General features: G+C 37.8%; 1 protein-coding gene across 17 annotated transcripts; it reads left to right on the forward strand.

The window, feature by feature from the left end:
* Nucleotides 1–554: 554 nt before the first annotated feature.
* CEP83 (centrosomal protein 83) lies at nt 555–24,795 on the forward strand. Of its 17 annotated transcripts, none has more exons than XM_086887749.1 (19): nt 1,036–1,529; nt 2,824–3,044; nt 3,826–3,908; nt 4,520–4,708; nt 6,734–6,987; nt 7,348–7,498; nt 8,721–8,813; nt 9,104–9,235; nt 11,747–11,998; nt 13,236–13,367; nt 15,062–15,176; nt 16,599–16,743; nt 16,876–17,025; nt 17,683–17,758; nt 18,890–19,047; nt 21,815–21,944; nt 22,856–22,959; nt 23,625–23,849; nt 24,492–24,795. In XM_086887749.1, the coding sequence occupies exons 5-18, from the start codon at nt 6,839–6,841 to the stop codon at nt 23,827–23,829; spliced, it is 1,992 nt and encodes a 663-aa protein (XP_086743875.1). In that variant the 5' UTR covers nt 1,036–1,529; nt 2,824–3,044; nt 3,826–3,908; nt 4,520–4,708; nt 6,734–6,838; the 3' UTR covers nt 23,830–23,849; nt 24,492–24,795. The 17 variants fall into 17 exon arrangements, with proteins under 17 accessions (XP_086743869.1, XP_086743874.1, XP_086743871.1 ...); XM_023933515.2 differs by having other exon boundaries at nt 23,625–23,805; XM_086887744.1 differs by lacking the exon at nt 2,824–3,044 and having other exon boundaries at nt 1,020–1,040; nt 23,625–23,805.
* The last annotated feature ends 1,788 nt before the right edge of the window (nt 24,796–26,583 follow it).

The following is a 26,583-nucleotide window of genomic DNA, read 5'->3' on the forward strand; positions in this document are numbered from 1 at the left end:
TCACACTGGCTGATATAGAGTCTCGGTGTCATGTTTCTCATGTAAATTAATTTTTTTCCAATAGACTATAGCTATGTAATCCTGCTATGAACACTAATGGACACTAATTGAACCAAAGAAGGAGTCTGTGCCATTCTACCATTCCCGTTAATGCAGCTGTAAAAGGGAGAAAGACTTCTGTTTGGTCTTAGTTAATATTTGTAGAGTTGATAGTGGGGGAAAAAAAAAAAAAAAAAGCAAATCTGATACAGAAAAATGAGAGTGCAACTTTGTAACACTTCCTAAAAAGATTTCTTTGCAGCGTAAAACTGTTTAGAACTATGTCCTTTAATGTTCAATCAATTTTTTAATCAAAATTTGCTTCGAATAAAAATTAACTTTTAATTCATTGCAGAGTTTTGTGGCGTCATTGATTTCCCTATAGGTCATTGATTTCCCTATAGATGTAGATAGGTATAGATGGAATACTGTTGATATTTCACTTCTAACACTGCAAGCAGTGCAAGAAGCACATTAACCCTCACGGTGACACCGGTCCGCTCAGGCAGGCTGACAGAAGCGCTGAGCTCTCGCCGCTGTAGCTGCGGCAATCACGGATTTACACCTTGATTAGCTGCCATCTCCAGCAAATGTGACATTTGGTTCGGGGTTTTTGGTCACTTTTTCTTTGGGTATGTGCGCGCGTCATTACCAATTACCAATGACCCACCTTCTAATATACTAATTGAAAACAATTTTAAACCTTATTAAAGCGCTGTTAGCTTTATTAGAGGAATGTCAATACCGATCAGGACGTTCAATCTCTTGCTTCATTCAAAGAGATTTTAGAGTGAAAAATGTGGACGTTTAGGAGAACATGGTGTTTACAGTATTTCAGCCGCTGGTAGCAGCCGATCTGTGCGAGAGTGGCGGCCCTGAGCCACACCCGTACGCCGAGGCCGCCCTGAGAGCTCGCCCCGCCATTACTGAGCCCGCCCGTCTCCCCGGCAACGCTCCCGGCGTGCCCCGCGCGCCCCGGCGGCCGGCGTCGCTGGCGGGAGGTGAGAGGCGCCATTTTTAAATCGCTCGGGCCGGCGGCAGCCACGCCCGGCTGGGCTGTGGGCGGGGGTTCCGCTGGCTGAGGGGGAGCCCGCGTGTGCGGGGGACCGGGCTGGAAGGGGGGAGCCGGGCTGTGAGCGGGGCAGGACTGTGATGGGGGCTGGGCTGAGCTGACCGCGGCCCTTCTGCGTGCGTGGGGCCGCATCTCTTGGCGAGCGGGCGGGGAGGCCGCTTGGTCTCTGCCCGGGCCCCGCGCTCTCCCCTCGGGCCGGGCCGTTGTTGAGCGCGCAGCCGGGACGGGAGAGCCCGGCGCTCCTCTGTGCCCGCCGCTCCGCCTTCGGGAGCAGCCTGCTGCGGCCTCTGCGGCCTGCTGCGTTCGGGATCGCCTGCACAGTTCAGGGGCTCCTCCTGCTTCTGAACTCGCTGCAGACTTTCGAGTGTTTACGTTTGTCTGCTTTGCTTTCCACCAGCGATCCTCAGCTGCGTTCGATGTGAGGAAAATTATTATTTTTTCTATGCTTCTGGATATGTGTCAGCTGTGTTAGTGTTTTTCCTCTGACCGAGCTCCTACATCCATCCATAAGTCAAAAAACTTTACGGTAAAAAGTTCACAGTGACTTAAGTGGCTCACTTGGCCTCTCATTCGATCTTCATCCACGTACTGTAGTGTATATAAAATCATATATACACTATATATATTTCTGCATACAGGGGGTGTGAGATATGTATGCTAATGTGAAACCTATGCCCTCCCTGAACATAGCGATTTTCGAGTCAACATGAAGGGGAAGTGATTTTTCAGAAGAGTTTTGTTCGTGGGCTATAGCTGTATTTGCAAAACGCAGCCATTTGTATGCCCGAGCAGAACTTTGAATGAGATTTTAGTGAGCGAAAACTTGTGTGCGTTTGAACGTTTCTTGACATGAAAAAAATGGAAAACATACTGTCTGCTCTTGAGTACAGCTCAATTTATCAGCTGTAGCTGCCATTCAAAATTCGATTTGATCAGTCAGTTTGACTTGGTAGTGTATGTGGCTAAAGCACAGATTTTATCCCTGAGTTGAGAGAGAACCTTGTTGTTTTTCACCTAATAAGTAACTGGAACTGTAGTATAAACAGAAACTGAAAGGGTGATACCAGGTGCCGTGTGTAGGGATGGACACTGGAATAGTTCATTGTTTCTGAAACTTCTACCTTGAACAGTGTCATGGAGGGAGTGATAATAGCTTGCATGAGATTGATGTCTTCTGAAATGCAGCTGTTGTACAGATATTCTCCAGTATTTCTGCACTTAGGTGCACAAAAGTGTTAGGTGTTTATTTTCACTGGTTCTCTCCAGTAACATCTGAGCAGTGTCTAGGTTATGGAACTCTCTGTAACAAACGTTTCCCTGTTTATCTTTGGTTTTGCTTCCCTAGATTTTTTTTTTTTTAAGGTGATTGCTTTGACTGTTACAAGTTGCTGATGACAGATCAGTAGAACATGGACTGTTAAAAATGCAGTGTGCTGACACATTTCTCAAATAATATAGAAGGGGGTTTGGCGTTCTTTTGTTACACACTTGATGTTCATGAGAAGTCTGATCTCTTATGAGTATGTTGCATAGTTGTTTAAGATAGGATTTGTTTCACTGAATTGTGACTGTCTAAAATCTGGGTATCTAGTCTAAAGCTGTGATTTTGTGAACATCTGAGCTCTGTGCTGTGCCAGCTCTCTGCTCCTGAAAGGAGAAAGGCTTGCTCCTCCTCCTGTCTGTTTACTTGGCTCTTTGTTCCTTTCCCCTAGCCTGTACCAGCTGCCCACTTGCACTGATGATGTCTCTTGCTGGATTTTTCCATGAGCTCGTGTGACTCACTGACCTCACAGAAAAACTATTGAGTGTCTTCTGCTTGTTTGAATGTGTTGGCTTCTTGAGTTAAAACAGTGCATGAAGGGGTCTGATGAATGACAAACACAGGAATGGGAATAAAGAAATGAGGAATGGAGCCCTCCCATTCCTGGTGACAGTGAGTTTTTGTGTTGGATTACACTTTTGCATTAGTTCATTATCTGGTCTTACTGTGGACTCTTGAGCAGGGAGGAGAAGGGGGTGGTGTTTGAAGAGTTGTTTTCACGAGACTGTGCTTCCCTTGAGTTTTTCACTCTTTCAGGCAAACAGTTCATTGTTTCAGAAGATCTTGGTTAATTCAATTAGAAAAAAAAGAGCAAATAAAGAGGTCTGGAGCTGTGGCAGAAGCAAGCAGAGGAATTAGACCATGAATTGTGTGAAGCAGCTCTTTGATTTCCAAAGATTTTACCAAGAATTTTTTACTGCATGAGCAAAACCTGGGACAAGGCTAAATACTGCCAGTTGTTTCATAGTTAGTTGCAAAATTACATTCATTGTATCATCTAGCTGTTTAAAACCGTGCTCAGACATGATAAATTTAAGTGTTTTAAGTATGGCTGTGGTATGGAAAAGAGAGCCATGTGTGAGTTATGTATGGCACTCAAGGGAATTACCAGTACATGGTGCAGTCATGTCATTTGGTTATGCCAGGTGAACAAGAAGGAAGCCTTGCTGTTGTAAACAAAATGCCATAAAAATCCATATAAAGAAAAAAAATCATATTGATATATCATATTTTTCTCTAAATGCAAGTATTCTCACTTTTAAGAGCTTGTAGCAAAGAAGAAGCTAAAATAATATCACTGAGAAAATCTTTCAAAAGAAAAGCCCTTTCATGATGGGCAGCTATAAAGAGGAGAGATGGATAGTGGGTCATTCAGCAGTGTTCCTTTCTTTAGGAGGAGAAATAATTGGAGAAGAAAGGCAAAACAAAGGTGATTCTTGGAAATGTAATTGATTTACTCCACTTAGCTATTCTACAGTAAGTATTGCCATTTTATCTATAGAGTATGCATTTCCAAGGTTTCAGGACTCTGCACCAATGCCTTTATATTTATACCTGTGGAAAATTATGTTAAGGTTTCATAGTATGAATTTGGGGCGACTGATAGAAGTTTGCAGTTTGGCAGCTTGATAAAATTTGGCAAATAAGTAGATGTTGAATTAAGTTTAGATATGATGGTGGATTTAGTTTCTTTAAAGTATGTTTTATGCTTCTGCACTTCTTGAGCACGTCTCCAAGAGAGGAAGAACCTAGTGTTCTTTTAAAGTATTTCTCAAAAATTATGGGTGTAGTCTTTGTGTAATTTTGAAGATTATTTAAGGCCTGCTCACTGACTGTGAGCAACTACTGATAGCCATTAGCACAGAAGAGATTCTGGTTGGTAATATACTTTAAGTATTTGTATCCCTAAATGTTGTTGACTATTGACAGTTTACTGCCATAAATTATTTTATGATGTGGGGAAAAGAACCCCAAAACAACAAAAGACTTTTTTGCATGTGAATAGGTTAAATATTACAAATAGCTCTTTGTGTTTTTGAGGAAAGAGCTCTCACGAAGTAATGAAATCTCTGTTGTCTGTTTCACAGTTGTCACGAGGAATGCAAATCATGACATTTGCCGCTAGATGTCCCTGCAAGCCAAAAGAGTTTTGTTTCCTGAAATGCAACTTCGCTTTTTGCAGTCTGGGGCATTGTTTTGTCAGCTGCAATTATCTCCCTCTCTTTTCTCCTTTTATCTTTTTCATGAAATCTTCATGCATATTAATACATGGCCAGGTGTGTGTCTTGCTTTGTAATTTGTGCACTTTTTGATAATAGCAAAAGCTGTGAGAAGAGAATATTTTTCTCACCTGCAGCAGCTTGGAATAGAGAGTACAACAGGCTGTGTTTCAGCTTATCTTTTGGCTGACATGCTCTCAGTGTTTTCTTGGTGTCTTTGACTTCGTCTCCATTATGCCACTTCAGAAATACTTCTTAGTCAAGTAAGCAGCAGAATTCAGACCTGACTTCAAATGCTGTGTTCCTAATTCTGAGCTTTGGTTTACAGTTTGATAGTTTCATTTAGTATCTGTAGCACATGAAAGCAAAATACTATTGCCTGGTTGTTGTAGTTTTTTTGTTGTTGTTTTGGTTTGTTCTTTTTGTTTGTGGGTGGTTTTTTTTTTTGTTTTTAATAGTGATCATGTTAACCCTGTTGATATGCTTAGAAATTCTTAGGGACATACTGCCTTTAGTTTTCCCTGTGTACCAGAGCTTTCTCTCCTCTCACGTGATTTATTGTCTTTAGCATCACTGACCTCTCCTCCTCATCCAGCTGTTGTTTTACCAATTAAAAATGTCTTTATATTGAGTTTAAAAATCGCTGTTGCCCTTTGTTTTTCAACAGCCAACAAAACTCAGGGACAAAAAAGAGATTGTATTGATTAGAAGGGTCTTGAGAACTTATGTCATTAATTTTTGATATTGGTTGTGCGTTTAGGATAGTCACAGAGGAAAATGTTCTTTATTCTGATTCTCTCAGCAAATTTGGGTAAAGCAGAATACAAAGTTGCTGTTGCTTTTCCTACAGTAATGTTGTAAGTGGTAGATTTTTCTCTGACCTTTTCTCATTTTAGCAATGGAGGAAGAAAAAATGGGAACAAAGTCTTACATTTACATTTTCTTGACATGATAATGTCATAGTGGAATGGGTGTTTTTTTCCTATATGGAAGACAGGTTTTCATCTTGGTTATAGTTCAGGGGTTTATAAAATCAAATTATAAGTGTTTAAGATACAACCATTGAAGAGTGCAGTGGTAGAAAGTATACATGCAACTGTGCATGGCAAGAAGGTGAGGTATTTGTAGTGATGGTAGAGATTTGTCATTGTTTCTGTTTGAGTTTTACTTTGTACAAAGGTGCACTTTGCACACTGCAGACATGGACTTCTTAGGCATCAGTTCAGCTATGCAAAAAGTTAAAATGGCAGAGTAGTTGTTTTCAAAGCTTTGTAACTTCCCTAAAAGTCAGCTACAGTCCTCCCTCCCCCAGATCCTGTAGAAGTGTCAGTAGTGATCAGATTAATACTTATTGCTTCAGATATCAAAAATCACTAAGGAGGCATATTGGAATACTTCCTTATATATCAGGAACTCTTGATTTACAGCTTTCCTCACACCAATCTGATATTATCACATTTTGCAAAAGTCTTTCTGGAAAGGTCACAATAAACCATGAGATAAGCTTTGAAAATAAGGAAATGATGTATTTCAGGACTGAACTGTGGGCAGCTGTCTTCCAGGCTGTCTCTGATACCTTAACTCTTTTCCAGAGAGGGCTTGATAGGAATTCAATGGAGAATTATCTGCTTTTCTTCCAGCTGAAATACTTGTGTATATTGATTAATACAGCCTGTTAGGATAGTGTAACAGACTTTGACTTTAATAAGTAGTAAGAAAAGCTGTGTGTCTGCTGTGACCTCTGCTTGAACTCTGATTAAAAAGGCATAATTAGGATATCATAGTTGAAGTCTCAGTGTATAGCATAAGTAAAAATAATGTAATCTTTCAGAAAATAGTGCTTGTTGTTATTTTGTATTGACTCAAGTGACCTTCATGTTTAAGTGTACTCTGCTCCTGGAAGGGCTATTACTTCTCAGGGCAGGCTGCATTAACAGAGAAGAGTTACACTTTCAGTAAAGGTTTATAACCCATGTTACAGCAAAATTTGGATTCTTCTGTACTTAAAGCAAAAGCAGTATGTGAAACCTTTGAACTGTGAATGTACTTGAATGCTAATTACATGTCCTTGTATTTGTTCAGGTGTCTTGATCTTCTGAGGTGTCAGTGGAAGGAGTGGCTGGTCTTGTAGATTAGTTATACATCAATCTTGTCTTCTCCATACTCATCGTGAACAGTCATAATAAAATGGATGGTTTGGGCAGCCTTCTTCCTCCTGTGGGTGAAAGTGGCGATGCAGCTAATTCACAAGAAATACTGAAACTTTTGATGGATGAAAAAATGCGAAGTGAACACCATAAAGCAAATTATCAAACTCTAAGGGCAGAACATCTGAGGTACATCAATTTAAACAAGTTTCTTTAAGTTGTTAAAAGGTGCAGCTAAATGTTGGAAGGGATTTATTTGTATGTGTGAGATGTGTGTTAGTTATTTCTGTGTGTAAGGACAGATTTGAGTGTTGCTCATGTTAGAAAACAAACAATTCAAAGTACCTTAAGACATTGCAAATGATGTCTCCACAGTATTTTTATGCTTGTAAGTATGGGGTAACTTTTTAATATATTACAGGAAAAGTATAGTAATAGCTTAGTTCTTATTTGGTGTTAGTATGCTTGCTTCTGTATGTGAATCTTTTGAGCTTTTAAGGTCATACTTTAAAAGGTGAATATAAAGTAAATATGTATTTTATCTTTCAGATTACAAGAGGATTATACCAAATCACAAGATGAACTGAAACGGTCGTTAGTTGAAAAACAGACTGTACATGACAAATTTCAGCAGCTTCTTGCTGACTTTCAGGAGCAGTTGCTGGCTAAAACACAAGAGCTGGAACAAGTGAAGCTGCAGGTGAGATAATTTACTGGAAGAACTTAGTATGTCTTTCTATCCTGTAGTAGGGCCATACATATTTTTTTCTGTTAATGTAGCATGCATATACCCAGTTTGGATATATTTCACATGTCTTGAAATTCACCCAATCCAAGTAATGGCTCTTCTGTAGAATGACTATGGGTTGAAATTACTGTTTCCTTGTTTAACTGAATCATCCAGATCCTGTTGTTAGTTGCTGTGTAAAACTCTCAGTCCCCATCTGTGCTTGCTCTGCTGTTAAGGGGGCAATCATCTGCATTGAAGGGTAGCTTAGGTGCCTAACCCTGTTAGGATAAGTGACTAGAAAAATAGATATTTGTTTCTCTTCATGATTACAGCTTTCTTCTTTCTTTTTCTTAAAAAATCCCAAACCAGAATCAAACAAAAAGACTCCTCAACATTTAAGATAACTTGGGTGTCACTGTATGTAACAACTTGTTTCCTTAAAGTAATGCAGGACGTGTTCTTAGGAAATAAATAAAAACTCTAACCAAAGGTTCCCAGACTCTGAATGGAGGAGATGTGCCTCAGTACCATAACTAGAACTAGTTTCCAGGGACTTCAGGATACAGATAAGTGAAAGAAAGGTAGAATAAATAAGAATATATCACAGTTGTGGATAAAATTTTTAGTTTTAAACTCTGTTTCTTGGTAGATAGTTTGCTGTGTGAACCATATCAAGAAATTTTAACAAAATACCATGCAGAATGGAGCTTAAGGCAAGGAATCTTTCTTGATTATTCTTTCTTTCATTTAAACCAGTACCCATGTATCCATTGGAGAGCACACATCTGTTTTGCAAATAGTTCTTTGGTGTTGCTCATTTTGATCTTTTTGGGTTGGTTCACTTACTGTTTAAATTAGACACTAATTCTTTATCTTTTATGTGAGACTGCTTTCCTTTTCCCCATCCCCCACAAAGGAGATAAATCTCTTGGCAATTTAGCCTGAAATTTTTGTTGCTTCTACTGATAAATGCTGACATTCAAAATGCTTTTGTTATCTTCCCAGAATATTTTTAGTTCATTAATGCATTTTTTTTGCTTCTGTAATTGCTATTGAAATTTCTTTAGAAAAACATAGAAAATTAAGTAGAATTCTAAAATTGTATTTGAAATACTTTATTCCTGGTTGTGTTACCTATCACAGTGTAATAACTGAACATGACTAATTATTTGTGATATTTTTCTCATTGAAGGTGCTAACTCCTCAAAAATTAGAACTGTTAAAATCAAAAATTTATGAGGAATTGGAGTCTCCTATGAGAGAGCGTTATCAGAAGCTCGAAAATGTAAGTCATAAATATTGAAATTTTATTTCATTTAGAGCAGTGATTACTGCTTTATAGTTGCTCCTAAAACCTTAGGAAATTAAAACTGAAAGGGGATCAAAGTATGATATTATTTGTCTGGTGCTGTTGTCCCAGGCAGGGAAGGTTGAAATCCTGGAAGAGGGTGGCACTCAATTAGTCAAAGATCATTTGTGAAACAATTGGAACATTGCATGGACATTTAAAGGAAATAAATTTGAAAACTTTTAATTTGGATTGTTTTGTTTGGTTCTTTTTTTTGTCTAACTTAGGAAGTAGAAAAATACAGAACACTATATAACAAACTTCGTTATGACCATACATTCCTGAAATCAGAATTTGAGCATCAAAAGGAAGAATATGCACATATTTTAGAAGAGAAGAAAATAAAATATGAGGCTGAGGTACGTAGACTATTACAGTAGCTTAGAAAGTATCTCTGATAAAGCTGCTTGAACATTGTGGAACTGTTGGTATTTGAAGGGTTGTCAGTTTGGCTCCATTTCATGTTTGTATCTATTCTCTTAATTCTCAAAGCACTTCTGTGACTTAGCCTAAGGCTGCCTCTGCAGATTTGTTCAGTGATGGCTTGCAATACTATTTGTGCTATTAAAAGTAAGAATAGCTTGCTTTCTGGTAAATGACTGCCAGTATATTTGCTTAATGCTATTTTTAATCACATTTGTGATGGAATTGGTGACATGATGCTAATTTGAAATTAATAAATTATCTGAGTAACTAATGTAAGTTTAGACTTTAAATTACTTAGGTGGCAACTTATTGAGGAAGATATTGTTAATGGCAGATAAAAGTATGTTTTGCCATGTACCTGTCATGATCTGAGTTTGGGTCAAGATGGCGATAATCAAAAGGATACTGGAAACTTGGGTAAAATTATTTCAATTGCATTAGCTCTTGAAAAAACCATTCATTCATTTCTTTGGACTTTCAAAAGTGTATGTAGCTAAATAAATTGCCAGCTTATTTATGTTTTAAATATATACAGCATTGTAAATGAGTTGCAGATGTCATTTGCATATCCATTTAAGTATTTGTCTGGAAGCATGTATTCTAAGATGCCAGATTTGAATGTATTACTCCAAACATCAGACACAAATCAAAGAAATCATCACTTTCAAAATCAATCCAAGTTTGCAAATGCAGTGCATTAAAAACAGAACAGTTGTCCTTCCTGGAGCTAAACCCACATGCTGCTTTACAGCCTGCCTCTCTCATGGGCTTGTTGAGTTTGTGCTAGTCCTGCAGCTAATTAGCACACGTACACAGAATGAAACTACCTTGAGCCCAGGGCACAGTGTGATCTGGTTTCTCTCAAAGGCTTTTTAACATTCCATGTCATTTTGCACAAGGAGGCTATAAAAACATCCTAATTCTTAAATGATGGCTTGGGCATATCATGCAATTGAATTTCCTCATAAAAGGCATTTGCTGAAGAAATCAGGTTTGTTCGTAGAGAATGCTGGTGAAACTTTTAAAAGGACTGCAGCAGATCAAAGTTTGGACTAGACTCCAAATACGGAGAGAATTCTTACATACTTTTCTCACTCTTTTGCACCCACTATTATATTCAGTTCATGTCACTTACTTTGAAAGATAACGATCTATGTATTTTTCTATGTATGGATCTATTCAGTCTGTGTCACTTATTTTGAACTATAACAATCTACAGTCTCCAGATTTGTATGTACCTTTTGTACTACCTTGTGAGAGAGAGTTGGAGGGTACTTTTGTTGTTGTTACTGGGTTTTGGTTTTGGATTTTGGTTTCAGTTTCTTTTGTTGTTGTAGTTGTTTTTGTTTGGTTTTGGTATTTTGTTTTGGGGTTTTTTTTGGTTTATTGTGTGTTGGGGCACAGTCATGTTGGCTGTCTGGAGTTATTAGCAGATTTGAGTTCTGTTGTATTTATTATATAATTTATAATTACAAAATAGTGTAATCCTAAGGTAAGTTGGAAGAGACTCTTTCTAGTCCAAGATCCTGCTTAAAATATTGAAGTGTAATGAGACCAGTTTGCTCAGGTCCATGTCCAGCCAGGTCTTGAACATTTTCAAGGATGGGGATTACATAATTTCTCTGGCAAGAAGACTCTTTCAGTATTTAACCATCTTCATGGTAAATACTTCTCATAACACCTAATTGGAAATTCATGTGTTCCAAACTGTGCCTGTTGCCTCTCTTCTCATCACTGTGCATCTTCTCCTCTCCAAGCTGAGCCTTAGCTTTCTCACCTTGTCCTTATTTGTCATGTTCCCCAACCCTGTGAATACCTTGGTAGTCATCTGGACTTGACACAAACTCCAGATACAGCTTTACCAGTAGTAGAGGGGGGACAAAGGATCACTTCCCTGGATCTGCTAGTTAGCCTTCTGCCAATCTACCAGGATTGAATTGGGTGCTCTGCTGACTAATGTTTAGCTTGTTGTCCACTAGAACCTAGGACCCCAGATCCTCTCCGTGGAGATGCTTCCTAGACAGTTGCTACAGGCCTGTACTGTTGCATTGGATTACTCCATCTCAGATACATGACTTGTGCTTCTTGTTGAAGAGGACCCAGTAATGTCCATTCCTTCAGCTTACCCAGACTCTTCTGGATAGCAGTTCTGCCTTCCAACAGATTGACCATTTCCCCCCAATTTGGTGTCCCACTCAAGCTTCCTGAAATGAGGACAAGCTTGCTAATGAAGACATCAATCAGTATTGCACTCTGTAGTGCTCTCAAAAAGACCACACTAATTACAGGCATTCAGGTGGTATTGTTTTGAATTTCCTTCTCTAAGCAAATGAATGTTTAAATGTCCACTGCTGCTATTTTCTGAATTGTTAACTGCTGTAATTGTTGCTGACACCTAACCAATGTAAGAACTTTTTATTTTTCTGATTAACAACTATCATCAGATTGCAAGACTGGATAAAGATAAGGAAGAACTCCATAATCAGCTGCTTAGCATTGATCCTACAAGGGATAGTAAACGTGTGGAAGCACTTTCTAGAGAAAAGGCACAACTGTGTCAGAAATTAAAAGCTTTAGAAGCAGAAGTAGAAGAACTAAGAGCAGAAAGACACAACAGTGTTGTGCAAGCAGAAAATGTTCAAAGAGTACAAGCACGACAATTAGCTGAGATGCAGACCATGATGAGATCTCTAGAGGTAAGACTTGGTTTTATTATTTTGCCTCCTTATAGAGTGTAGTAAGAATAACACTTGGCCTGACAGAACTGTCAGTGAAATCACTGATAATCTTGACATTGACTCCACAATTTGAATTTGTACATTTCAGATTTAAAATCAAATTGTAGTTGACCAGGAGTCATGCACTGCCAGTTCAGCTTTGGCAAGTCTCTCAACTGAGAGATTCTGCTGAATGATCTCCTTCCCAAATAAGCAAGTCATTTCTGTATTTGTAGTCAGTAAGAAGGACAGCACTTGCCACTTACTGGAGCTAGAAACCAGTATGTTAATAATCTGCTGCAGTAAATTCTTTATTCTTTTCAAAAATGTCACATGATGCTCCTCTCTTTAATCCTTTACTCATCTGTCATATTTTGTGCTTAGCTATGCCTCTTCTTTCTCCAACATGTTACTGCAGTTGTTTAGTATTTGGCTGTTGCTCTCCCTGTTGCTCTCCTTGGTATTTATGGCTTGTTGCACTTTTCCCAGGATTCCATTGTATTCCTCATCTCATTCTCAGATCTTCTGTCAGTTCTTGCTACCTCTCTAGGTAGCAAGCCTTTTCATCTACACTCTTTGCACAGTTGCAGCATGCAGATTTTCTTTTTTGCTATTATCAGTGCTGTATACCTTAGTTACAAAATGCTCTGATCTCAACTTAAGAAGTGCTGTAATCTTAGACAGCTTTAAAGAGAGTCCCGCCGAAAATGAAAGTGTTCAGAAAAAGGAAGGTGACATCGTATATTAGATTACCTTTTTGATATTCAGTAAAGATCAGGGTCTATAATAGAGTGATTGCATTTTATTTCCTCTCCAGGATGTTAATTCTTCTGTCAATGTAACTGCATAGGCCAGATTATTACACCTTTTTGAGCACTATTTGTAGTTGCACTGTTTACAGCCCAATAATTTACTGGTAAGCATACCTGCTGCCTCCTAACCAAGTCAGATTACCATCATCCCTTATCAAGGAGGTTTGAAAATGGGAGTGATTTTATGCAGGAAGTATTAGTAAAAATAGTTGTAACTTTTGAGTAAAATTCAAGACCCTTGTTGTATCGGAATATATGGTTGAGCAAAGATGAATATTTATATATCATATTATATATTTTAACATGTTAGTAATACCTGAAAGCCCAGACCAATCAGACATTTCAGATGAGTAACAAGAGGCAACTCAGCTCCAAATATCTTAAAAAAACTTCCTTCATTCAAGGCAGAAAAGAAGTCTGCCGAACTACAGGTTGGTCGGATTGAGAAGGAACTGCAGACAAGTCATGAGCAAAACATTCTCTTAACTAGCAAACTTCACAAATCTGAACGAGAAGTCAATTCCTTAGCTGCTCAGGTAAGTACTTTTATGGTATCTGAAATATATTTTTCAGATCCTGTTATAGTTTTCTGCTTATATTTTACACTAAGAATAAAGTAATAATGTCTTCTGCTGTGACTTAAAATAGGTATGGAGCTTTTCCTTCAGTTTCAGTTGAAAGACAAAGAATATGTGACTTTACATGAGAAATGTCATAACTAAAAGTTTCTCTATAGATTGAGGTTATGTTCTTTTTATTCCATCTTCTAGATCTTTTTCCTGAACAGAATGAGATTTGAAGTGGTATCTTTATATTCATGTTTTTGATGTTTATGAATATAGCTAGCCTTTAGAGCTTTAAACTTATCTTTCTACTTTTTTTTTTTTTTTTTTTGTAATGGACCTATGGCTTCTGCAGATCTTAAAAAGTATCCTCTAAATGGGCTGTGTTAGCTACAAGAAGCAAGCTGCATTGGAGTTACTTGTGGAGGTTGAGGTTATATTAGAAGCTGGGTAGTGACATTAGCATAGCCTTTTTCTTGGGCTAATGTCGGCATAGCTTGTGCAGAAACATTTCAGTACAGAATTACATCACAGCATTTTAAGTTGACCATTGTCCTAAAATATATTTGAGTAACTTTGTTGGCATCAGTTCTTAGAGGTTTTGTTCCAAGTTTGTATGCTTTTCTTTTCTTTTGAGATCTTTTTACAGTGCATATTTATGAGCTAAGTATTTAATTTTGGTCATTCATTAAAAAAAAAGTTCTAACCATAGGAATAAGACATAGCTATACCACTATTTAAAGCCTCTTTATGTAATATGACATACTTGGCCCCCATGCTATATAGGAGGGGAAAACTTCTGTTAAACATTTTTCAGTTGTCTCACAGAATATATAGAAGATTGTTATGGTCTTTATTTTTTCTGTCAGCTGGTCTTCTTTGCTCCCCTCAAGAAGCAGCACAAAATAAAATGTTCCAGTGGTGTTTCTCAAAGGGGGGAAATAGAAGCTTTACTCTATTAACCTGCACCTGCTTCTGTTCCCACTCAAACCTGTTCCTGAACATGGTTTGTCTTAGGTGCATGTGTTTGTCTTCTGGATTTTTTGCCTTAAAAAAGCCACCTTAAATCTTTTCAAGTTGCTCTGAAATGTTATCAACGTCATACATAAGCAACTAAATCTTCTGTGTAGTTACATAATAAGCTACTGTGTCATTCTTAACCTTTTGCCACTTGTATATGCTAGCAGGTTGTAATTACATTTGTCATTGTGAATGGATTTTCATTATAAGTGCTTTCCTCCAGATACTTAATTCGCATTGACCGTGTAATTACTGCGTTCAAATGCCTAAACTATAGAAAGTTTCCATGCAAGCAGTAATTTTCTTTGATTTGATGTTCTTAAAGCTCCTACTTTTATGAGGCCATTTGACGTGTCCGTAGAGCAGTATTTGATTTAAAATGCACTTTAAAACTATGAAGAACCTGGGTTTTGAGAAGGTAATGTAGCACTCCAGGAGGCCAGGGGGACTATAAGTAGTTACCAAATTGAAATTACTTGGGGAAGTAGTTGGTATTCTGGCTTTGTATATTGCTGTTTTGATTTATTTATGGAGATTAAAATTAAATTTTATTTTAACTTGACTCTGCGGTATCTTTAGTCAGAAGTGAAGTAAATAAATAGAAATTTATTATACTTAATTTGATGTTGGTTTTTACTAATTCATAGGTAAAGGAACTTAAACATTCACATAAGTTGGAAGTAACAAATGTCAGACTGGAGGCAGCAAGAGCAAAGAGTGAAGTAGAAAGAGAGAGAAACAAAATTCAAAGTGAAATGGATGGTAAAGTATGAAATTATTTTGTAATTTCATCTGTTTACTTATAGTTAGAATAATACAATTCTTTTTTTCTCTGAACACTTTCCAGCAGCCTTCACCTTCTATTTCTGGTCTAGGTCATAGATCTGGCAATTCACTTGGTATTTGAAATAATTGAGTTGTTTCACTTGCTCTACTAGGCAAAGAACAATTGAGAGCAATTTTTCATTTATGTAAATTAGTGCATTTGTGACACAACTTGAGCATAATCTGTTTCAAATTATATACTTCATATGGTTATTTTTTCTAAATTCTCGAGTCTTTCATACTCTGCTTGAAACCCTATCATGCCACAGAGCTTCAGTGGTTGGGATTTTTTTTTTTGAATCTGTGTCTGTGGAATTGGAATCAATTCCATAAGGCTGCCACATGAAACAAAATACAGTACCTAGTTCATTCTTTGAAGGAAATAGGCATTTCCTAATCTACCTGATGCAGCTGAATATGTAGGCAACTTGAAATAGCTTTCTAGAGTGAAAAGGCCAAAACTTTCTAGTACTAGTTGTTTAAATCACTACACAGCTTTAAAGAGAACTGTCCTCAGTGATTTGCCTTAGCCCCAAAATAGTACCTTGGTCTTCCTGAAATGTTTCTGTTCACTTACTTTAATTTGCCAAGAGCAATTAAAAAGTGGTGTTTTCTGTATTGACAATATACTTACAGTGTATTTCAAGCCAAAAATGTTGAGCCCTATGAAATACAAAACTCAATATAGACGAGATTTAAGTTAACCTGAACATAATGTGGAATTTCATTTGCAACTCTGAATTAGCTAAATAATGAGGAATCACTGTTAGAGAATGTTGGCTTATTTACCAGTGAACACAGGTGTCAGTTACAAGCCTTTGTGTCATTTGTCCCTGCCTATAGAGTCATAGTTTTAGAAATGTCTCACTTGGTAATATAGGTGGATTAAAATCAGATTTCTTGTAGCCCAGTTACTGATTTCACAGATAACAAGTTATTGCTTACTGTAAACTTTTCCAGAAAATGAAAATTTTCTTGCTTAACCTTTGCATAGCTATTGTGGAACACTTTTAAAAATTTTTAAATCCAGACACAATTTTTTTATAAATTGCTCTAGAGTTTAAATCTGCAGTAATATAAACCGTTTCATTACTTTTGTTGAAAGTAAGAAACTCTCATGGACCGTGATTCCAATATAATGGTTACTTTTCAAAAGTCTTAGAAATACAACTGTTACAGTAAGAAAGGCCTCTTCTGATTTTCTTGTGTTTTGTTTTTTTCCCCTTCCCCCATTCATTCTGTCATTTGAACTGAGATTTTTAGTTCCCTTTTTTGAATTTATAAAGTTATTTAAATATGGTATTTTAGCAGGTTCTTATCAATAATGACATATTTAACTTTTTTAAATGTATAATGCAGGATTGCTGTCCGACAAGGAAATTCTTACTGCAGCTGTTGAACGTCATAAAGTGCTTTTAGTAGAAAAAGATCGGGAGCTAATTCGTAAAGTGCAAGCTGCCAAAGAGGAAGTTTTTGACAATATTGCAGCCTTACAAAATGAAAAGTATGTCTATTGATTTCCTCCTCAGCTTCTAAAAGAGGACTGTTTTGTGTTACTTTTTAAAATGTCAGTCTTAACTAAACACTTCTGGCATTTTGTAATGATTCTTGTGTGCATGATTGAATAATTTCTTAGGTTAGAACTCGAGAACAGACTAGCTGATCTAGAGAAGATGAAATTGGAACAAGATTCTTGGAGACAATCTGAAAAGGATCAGTATGAAGAGAAACTACGTGCTGTGCAGATGGCAGAAGAATCTAGCAAAAAGGAGCTTCAGCGTTTGCGGTAGTGTGGCTTTTCTAATCTTAGCAAAAATTTCTCATTTTTCCCCCCTTAATGTCTTCACAGTAGACAGTATAAAATCTTCCTATTCATAGATACAGAAATCTTCATTATGAAATGTTTATTATAGTAGATTAAACAAAATTATCTTTTGCACTATGTAAAAAAGAGCACAGAATTAAAAACTAATTATTTGAAAAGATAACACTTTTTGTCCAAACCTTTAAATGTTATTTTCAATGACCATTTTCAATGACCAATGAAGTAATAATTTGGCAATACACATTTGTTAGAACTGGTTTAATGCTGGCATAGCCCCAGTGTTAGAGTAAACCATTTCTCTTTTCACAGTGGCACCGTAGCAGCAATTGGCAAGCTGTGACCCTAATATGATGTCTCTGAGTGGGTTATTATGGCTGGGAATTTACTTGGCTTACTGTAGTTTTTATATGAAGGTCAGCATGATAAAATGAATCATACTCTAAAAATCTTATTCCTATGTGAATTCTAAAAATTAATAGAAATATATTTTTAATACTTTTTTAGTTAAATATTTATCAGCCCTTCAAATAATGCTATTTTTGTCAGGCTGATTTGTCCTTATTTATAGCATCTGTATTTTGATTAGATAAAAAATAAGGATGTCTTACACAATTTTAGATTAAAAATTCAACAGCAAGCTATGCAGACAGAAGAGCTGGAAGAAAAGAAACGTGAAAATGCTAATCTGAAACAGGTAAGGTTTATTGCATTGTAATGTTTTGTAGAGAAATACGTTCTTTCCTGTAGTTACCATGTTCTGTGTTTGAAGATTAGATTGAATTTTTAAGGTGCTTTTTTTTTTTTTCCCTGAGGGACAAAGTGTGTACTTCAGATATTTAAAGGAGAAGTGTTCAGAAATCAATCGAGCTTTCCTGGACCTCTGTAAATGGATTACAGCTTTTTGCTTCATATGTTTTGTGGGTACCAGGAATTTCAAAGCTGAATGTTTATAGACTGGTATATTGAATATGGTTATGCACTATTTAACTGGAGATTCAGTTGCCATGGAGACTTATAAATTGTTTCTAGGTAATGCTTTGCATTTACACTGCATCTCTCATCTGAGTTTCTTTAAGTGTTTAACAGATGTTTCATAAATGAACAAACTAGTGTAAAGAGGTATATTTCGATTGCAGAGTCAATTGATGGCAGTGTTGAAAATCAAACTTTTTTTTAACTCCTGCTTGCCTATGATGTTATTTAGTAGGTAATAAAAATAGCTGTGCATCAAAATACTCTGCAACCCGTGTGCATTTGAAGTTCAAGACAAATGTTTTTTTCCTCCAGAAATCAGAAATTAAGGCATATAAGTGTCCATGTGGGGGGACGAAAAGGAAAATGATCATTTCTGTAAGCTGGCTGCAGAGGTTTGACTTTTCAGTGCTTCCTTGTTCTGTGAACTGACTGGGGCGGTCACTGTAATGAAAATAACAGGCTGTAACATGCTGTATATTATGAGACAGAAGAGCCTGGATAGCTCCACAGCTTGGCTACAAAGTATTTCATGGTCCTCCAGTTCTGTTCAGGCCTGGTGCTGAAGCATTGGATTTCTGAAGTTCTGGGGACACCAGTGACAGAAGAGGTCTGCCTACCTTTCTCATTTTAACTACAAGAGAAACCTTTTGTCTCATAGTGATTTACTGTCTGGAGTATCTCAAGCTTCTGCAGAAACTGTTGAGTAAAGAGAAAAGAAACAAGTAAAAAAGGCTAATGACAAGCTAAAGCTAGTTGATGTTTCCATTTTGCATTGTCTCAGTATCTCAAAATCAATCGTTCCTTATTTGCATACCTTTGAAATGGAAAAAAATATTTTTTGTTTTGGTAGCAAATAGATGATATCCAACTCCAGCTTGCCTCACTTTCTCAATCAGAAAATGATTTGCTGGAATCTAATCAGAAATTGAAGGAAATAATAGAGAGATTGAAACAAGAATGTCAACATGCAAGGGCTCAGGCAGAGAAAGCTCAACTGGAAACAGAGAAGTAACTTTTTTCTTTTGGCTTTGCTTTACATGTTCCTTGTGTTCTGCTTATGTGGATTACTTAACTGTGGATTGTAGATCCTGGATAAAGTGAGAAAGTTAAAATGAACAGGAAATATTGGACAGTTGTAAAAATGGCCATATATTCTGTGGCATAGCATGTATAAAAGCTCTCCTCGTGTCAGCTTTAAAAAGAGGAGTTTGTTTCCATTCCTGTCTGTTAAAATTAATTATTGATTAGTGAGATAAACTGCTTGCATAAAATGAAATTCTACTTATACTGAAGTAAGTGTCAAACTTCTATAGGTATAAATGGATCTAGAGTTTCAGACAGTTCTAAGAGTGTTTAAGCTGTGGAAAGCTTAAATGGATGAAAAGAGCATTCAAGCATTGTAATTGTGTGATAAGGTTCCGTGGTCCCAGTCAGTATGTGTGAATGCTTCTTTCCCTTCCCCACTAGCTACTTTTAGCTGACATGAGGTAAGTAAAAGGTTATCGAATATCTTCTAGTTCTTCTCATCAAAATTAAAAATAATCACTTTCCTTTTTTTGCATAAGCTTGACCGCATACCATCAAAGTATGACAATAAATGGTGAAGGAAGCAAAGAAATGATGAAGGAAGCCAAATTTTATTCAGATTCCACATAGAAATGCACACTTTCCTGGAATTTAAAGATTAGTTTGTCAGTCTGAAATGGCTTTTCAGAATTTCCTAGTTTAGTAACCAAATATGTGTCTAACTTGTACTACTTATTGTGTGATGTTTTTAAAAGTCAGTGTCCCAGATTAAATATAAAACTTCCAAAGTGTACTTCATTTTGTTTTAAGATCTGTTTTGCTACTAATTGGTACTGCAATTGCTATGTTGTCATTAGTTTAAGCAGTGCTTTTCAATTTAACATTGAAGATATTATTGCATTTAGACTGCAGAGTATGTCAGTAGCACATTAAATACTTGGGATGTTTGCTTTTGGGAGGAGTACCGCCGTGTGGAATGAGATCCTTGCTGTTACTTGAATGAGGCTGTCACTGTCATTTGCATATTTATGCATCACAAAACAGTCAGGACTAGGTTTTCCTGAGAAGGCAGTGGAAGGAACTTCTCAGTCCTCAGAGATCATTGTACAAGGATGTAGATACTGAGAGATGCACTAAGGCTAATACTGCAGAAATGAAGCAACATTGTAGCCTGCATGTAAGTCCTGCAGGTCTGTGCCACTGCTGCCCTGGGAGCCTTGGATCATCTTTCCATTGTTTTTATGAATCTGTGTGATAGGACATCCTTCCTCTGTTCAGTAAAGTCTTATGAGCTTGAATACCAAAAAGCTAAGTTGCACCAAAGCAAGAGGAAGTGAAGTAGGGACTAAAAGATGAGAAAACATAAGATAAAAAGTTCCAGATAAATAAAGTAGTGTCATTGAGTATAAGTAGGCAAAGCAGCTGCATGTCTGGCTGTGTCAATCTTAAGCTTTAAATGAAAATGGGAAAGGAGAAAAAGAGCTGAAGGCAAACTCTGAGACTTATACAGATAAGAGATGGGCTCAATCAGGTACTTGTTTAGCATTTTGGGAACAATATTAATGGCATTTAGACCAACCAAACAACAACTGAAAAACCCGAACAACCTCAAGAAACCCTCACACCCAACTCAAGCATTTTTAACCATTTCCTTAGCTGAAATCCTTTTACTGCTAAGCAGTGCTTGTCCAAAGTGCTTTGGTTCCTGGGTACTAGTAGTTATTTACAGTCAAGAGTGAGGTATGAGCCATGCTGCATCAACTAAAAGAGCCATGACAGGTGACACGTGGGCCAGGACTCTGTTTCCCAAATGAGAGTGGATGACGTCCAGTACTTCTACTGTGGGGAAAGAAGAGGTGGTGGAGAAATTTAGGGAGATGCATTCAGAGTCCATGTAGGGAAACTGCATCTGCCCAGGACTGGAGTTCTGTGGATGCACTACTACTAAGCCTTGGTTTTATTAAAATCTGCTACACAGAATCTCAACATTTGATTTTAATTTTTAACTGTAATGTAATTAAATATGCCATTAGTTCTGCTCACAATGCAGGTAGCCCAAATGAACAAGGCAGCACAGAGAAAGTGGCTCCTTTCCTATACACTGCTAGAGAACACAGCCTAATTTTAATGTGTTGTAACCGTGCAAAAGCCTAAACAGATAACATGTGCCATTGGTGGTGTGTGTTCAGCTGGATTATTGTCTTAAAACCATATTAGTGGGAGCTTCCTGATGAGCTGGTGTTTGTTCTGGTTGGAAGCATGTGCTAAGCAAGCCTGTTACAAAGACTTAGACTCCATAGAGCAGCACCTTGCTTTCCCAAACAAAGAAGGTAGTTGTCAACTCTTCTGACAAATGATGTTTTGAATAGGTATCTGCTCTTGTGTTCCAGTGTGATAGTCTGACCTGAACTGAGGAATTTTCTCTGGGTATTTTATCAGCATGCCAATCCAACAAGGCACCAACAATTAACTTCTTGGAATCAGTTTTCAAATTTTCAAAATTCAAAATTTGAGTTCAGTATCAGTTTGTTCAAAACACCTCATGGTTGAAGAAATCCTAGGATAATGCATAGGTTCAAATGTCATAGTCACAATTGGAATGTGAACACAATCAAATTTACGTCAGATCGTTTAAGTATATAAAAGTAGGAGTTGTGAAAAGATGTGTCTATTTTAAGAGCCTTAAGGCAACTGAATGTGCTGCTTTGTTTGTATAACCTCATAATCTTTTAACCTGATGTTTCCAAAGGACTTCAGAATACCAACGTATGGAATGGCTGCAGGAGAAGCATATGCTTACTCAGCACCTCACAGAGTATGAAGAGAAATACAAGCAAATGAAGAACAAGCTGTGTCGAGCTGCTGTTGCTCAGAAAAAGGCATGCTGTCTCTTCCTTTTTGAATGATCTAGCCTGTGTAAAGTTTAACTTTGTTGGCCAGCTAGAATTGTTTCAATGTTAAGAGTTCATTTGCAGTTTACTGTATATAATAACTAAATATGTTGGGTTCTTCAAGATTAGCATAGAAATAGGTTGAAGTGACATGCAAAAGAATATTACAGCTGACAATTTTGTAATCAAAGTATGCCATCAAAGACTTTGTGAGGCTTTCTTTGCACACACATGTACATTGATGGTTATTTAACAGGTGGACCCCTTGATGAGGGAGGATGATGTTTCAGATACTAGACAAATGATGTTCTGCTTTTCCTTGATGGAATATTAAAATTTTATTTCTTCTCCTAAGCTTATTTTTTATGAAATTATTTGAAAGGAAAGGCAGGTTGCTTGTAAAACCTCAAGATTCATTAGCATTGTTATACATTGAACATAGGTTATGAAATGTACCAGTATCTTTTAAGGTCATGAAAAGTTAAGATCAATATGAGGGGGAAAAACCTGCAAACAAAACCAAAAAACCCAAATAAACAAACAATCAAACAAAAAACCAAAGGAAGCATACTTTTTTGGTTATGCTTATATTCATTTATACAGTCACTTAAAGGATGACTTGTGATTCTTAGATACCATTAATGTTTGTTAGTACAGCTGGTCACTGACTAATGAGTGATTGGCAGCTGTGCCTCTTTCATTCAAAGCTAGGGATCATTTCCCATCTCTTCTGCTTCCCAGCATGGCAATCTCAGCACCTTCAAACAACACAACATCTCTTAAGGAAAGAAAATCCTATAAAGAGTCACAGCTTGAAACCACATAGATGACAGATTTAATTTTTACAGGATTTAATCTATTAAGGTATTACTTAGCTGTTTGAAACATCTTATTCACAGAGAAAGACTCTCAATGACAATAAACAAAGGAGGATGCGTGAGAAAATAGAACTTTTGGAAGCCAAGATGGAAGAACTAGAAAAAGAAAATCAAGTGTTAAATAGGTAATAAATTTGCTTTTTCTTAGCTTGAAAAGTTACATAGGCTCAAGGTATGACTTACAAATATGAAGTATTTTTGAATATATGTGTTACCTAGATTAGTACCCAGAGTCCAGTCTAATAGCCTTTACAGCACTAGAATTCTTTGAATAGATTCTGTTTAGAATGGGCAGCTGAGAGCTTGTGAGACAACTGCAGGGCTGTCTCTTCAAGAAGAAAAAGAGAAAAAAATACCTGATAGGCACAGTTGCAGGAATCCCTTTAAAATAAGGAAGTGAACAAGACTTCAGAATTGCAAGAGAAAAAGACATGGCATCCTCTTTCAAAGATGAAGTCCTGGTTTTTCTCTCTTCATTGAACCCCTGTGGAGGGCTTGACTTGAATAATTAGTTTACTGTGGCTTCTCTGACTCACTACTGTGAATGGTATTAAAAGCTTAATTTATTTTATGTAAACTCTAATCTGTAATAGAGCAGATAGCTAAATATGTAGAGGGACATTTAGACAGGCATGTAGGCAAAAGAATATATACAGATCTACTTTCCAATTCTTCTGTGTAAGAATAGGTAGAAACTGGGGGTGTTAAACAGCAGAGTGCTTGTGGAGAGCTTTGCTGCTGTGTTGGGATAGCAAAGATCTTGAGCAATAAGAAATCTGTAATTTCTTAGACAGAATGTTTCCTCTGAAGAATATGCTCGCCTCCAGAAGAGGCTAAAGGACTTGCAGCGTCGGCATAATGAATTCCGGAGTATAATTCTGAATCCTGACATTCCGTCACTCAATCCAGTCAGTATAGCACCATCGTCTGCCTTGCCTCCTGGGCCTGCAGCGTCCTTCTCCTTTCTTCAGGTGGTGATATATTACAAGTTGTGAAAATAATGCAGCAAAAGAGGGTACTGAAACAGTTCTTTTTACTGACCTTAGTTTTAAGGAAGGTGTATTTCAGCTTTGAACAGAAGTAAGAAATATTGAGTTATCTAGAGATGTTCCCTTTGTCGCAATAGGAGGGTGTACTTGAAAGACAAAGGGTATGTTACAGAATGTAACAACTGGGTAGTTTTAAGGCAGTTCTCCATACTTTGTCCTTCCCCTCAGAGGCTTTAAATGGCTCCTTCTGAGCAAGAAATGCTAGTATTGTTCTCACACCATGGTTTCAGTATTACAAAGCAGTATTGCTGTTCTTGATTTCTTGTGTGGTTAAAAGTGTCTTAGGCTGAGCTGCTGAGGGTGAAAATCTCTCTGGCTGAGGTTGACCAAGTTGACTTTACAGATTGATGATTGCTGAGACCTCAGGTTTGTGTGCTCCTTCATCTGGGAGGAGGAACAGCTGCAGATGTAATTCTTCCTGATGCTGTTCGTCTAGAATGTCAGAACAATACCCACGAAACACTAATGAGTAAAATTTAACAAAAAAGGATGTTTTAGACTTTACAGTTTTAATTTTCCTTAAAGAAAATGAATGCATTGCTCATTTTGGTCTCTTGTAAGTGTGCAAAATGTAATAAAGCCACATTTTTATTCTTTTTAATTTCAAGGAGGAGCAGCATCAAAGAGAGCTTGCCCTGCTTGGCAAGCGGTTGGAAGAGCTAGAAACCAGACAAAGAAAACAGCTGGAAGATCTTGGACCATCTAGAGAGCGGGTAATGGTGGGGAACGAGGACTTGGCAAGAAAAAAGATCACTGGAGAAGATGAAGCACAAAGTGAGGACTCTAAATAAAATCTGCACACTCTTGATGCTGTTAGCTTTCAATAACTTATCCTTTGTACATGCTTTTCATATTTTGCCAAAAACATGGTTGTATGTGCCTAAATAGCATAAAATATATTCTGCATAGTTACCCCTTTGTGGCTCAACTTGTTTAACTGCTGGGTCTAAGGACAAAAGTAACTTTTCTCACTGGGAATCATAAAAAGAATATGCAGGGTTGCTTTTCATGAGGGGGCTGTACCCTGAATATGTGTTACCAGTGGAGTGATACTTAGCATAGCAACAGTTACAGACTCAATATTAGGACTCAATTGCAGTTTGTTTCTGGTCCACTAGACTTCTCTCAAGCGCCTGCTCCTCTGGGCCTGTGTGGGGGAAGTGAAGTCCCTTCCACTATAAGCCAAGAGCAGATTTGGGATGATTTGATGAAGCTGAATAGCTATAAGTGTGTGGGACCTGATAATATGCATCTCAGGATCCTGAGGAAACTGGCTGATGGTGTTGCTGTGTTTAGAAGCCATGGCAATCAGTGACTGGGGAAAGGGAAACACTGTTCCCATTTTTAAAAAGGGGAGAAAGGATGAACCATGAAACTCCAGATGGGTATGCCTCACCTTTGGGTCTGGGATGATCATGGAGCACATCCTTCTAGAAAATGTGCTGAGGCAAGTAAAAGAGAAGGAGGGCAGCCAAGGCAGTCGTCATGGCTCTAGTATGGGCAAATTGTGCCTGAGCAATATGGCCTTTTATGATGGAGTGACAGCAATGGTTGACGGGGCAACACCAACAAATGTCACATTTAGACTTCTGTTAAGTCCTTTGATATGGTCCCACATGACATGCAGATCTCCAGATTGAAGAGACACAGATTTGATGGATGACATTCAGTGGATAAGGAATTGGCTGGATGGACACAGCCAGAGAGGGCTCTATGTGCAGGTAGTGATGGTGATGAGTGGGGTCCCTTAGAGCTCACTTTTGGGACTGATGCTCTTCAGTACCTTCAGTGATGACAGTGAGATGGAGTGCAGCCTCAGCAGCTTTGATGACAGGAATCTGAGCTCTGCAGTTGGCACATCAGAAGGAAAGGGTCCAGAAGTGGGCCCATGGGGACATTATGTAGTTCAGCAAGTCCCAAGTGCAAGGTGCTACATCCGGGTAGGGAAAATCCTAAATATGAGTGTAGACTGGGAAAAGAAGTCACTTGAGAGCAGTCCTGCAGAGGAGTTGGGAGTTCTCATGGATGAAGGGCTGGTCATGAGCTGGCAGTATGCATTTGCAGCCCAGAAGGCCAGTCAGCCTGGGTTGTAGCAAAAGCAGCATGGCCAGCAGGGCAAGGGAAGCTTCAGGAAGACATTCTTCCAGCACCTAAAGGGGCCTATAAAATGGAGAGGGACTTTTTCTATGTCCAGAGAGTGTCAGGACAAGGGGCATTCATTTTGAACTGAAGGAAGGGCAGGCTTAAATATTACAAAGAAATCCTTTACTGTGGGGGTGGTGAAGCACTGGAACAGGTTGTCCAGAGAAGTTGTGGATGCCCCTTTCCTGGAAGTGTTCAAGGCCAGGTTGGATGGGGCTTTGAGCAACCTGTACTAGTGGAAGTTGTGCCTCCCCATGGCATGGGGGGATTGGGACCAGATGATCTTTGGTCCCTTCCAACACAAACCATTCTGTGAACTATTGCTAAGGCTCCTTGTCAATAAGGTTTGTTTTTCAGTATTTTGCCATAAAGTCAAAACACTAAATAATCTCGGCACAAGAAACTTTGAAAATTGTTTTTCAAGGTTTGAGTTGTTTAAAATAAAACTGACATTTAATACAAAAAAATTAAACTATGTTTTATAAATCCTTTACCGCTTACTTGATAATATCTTCTTACTCCTTCAATGTAAAAGTTAATGTATGCTGCTCTGGGTTG

Source organism: Cyanistes caeruleus, chromosome 4 (genome assembly GCF_971803275.1).
Source record: "Cyanistes caeruleus chromosome 4, bCyaCae1.hap1.1, whole genome shotgun sequence".
Lineage (NCBI taxonomy): Eukaryota > Metazoa > Chordata > Aves > Passeriformes > Paridae > Cyanistes > Cyanistes caeruleus.

Excerpts from the sequence above, each read along its gene's own strand:
- CEP83 (XM_086887743.1), top strand. The coding sequence starts at position 6,839 with ATGGATGGTTTGGGCAGCCTTCTTCCTCCTGTGGGTGAAAGTGGCGAT. Across the intron at positions 8,814-9,103 it reads GTTATCAGAAGCTCGAAAAT|GAAGTAGAAAAATACAGAAC; the intron begins GTAAGTCATAAA and ends TGTCTAACTTAG. Across the intron at positions 21,945-22,855 it reads CTGCTGTTGCTCAGAAAAAG|AGAAAGACTCTCAATGACAA; the intron begins GCATGCTGTCTC and ends TCTTATTCACAG.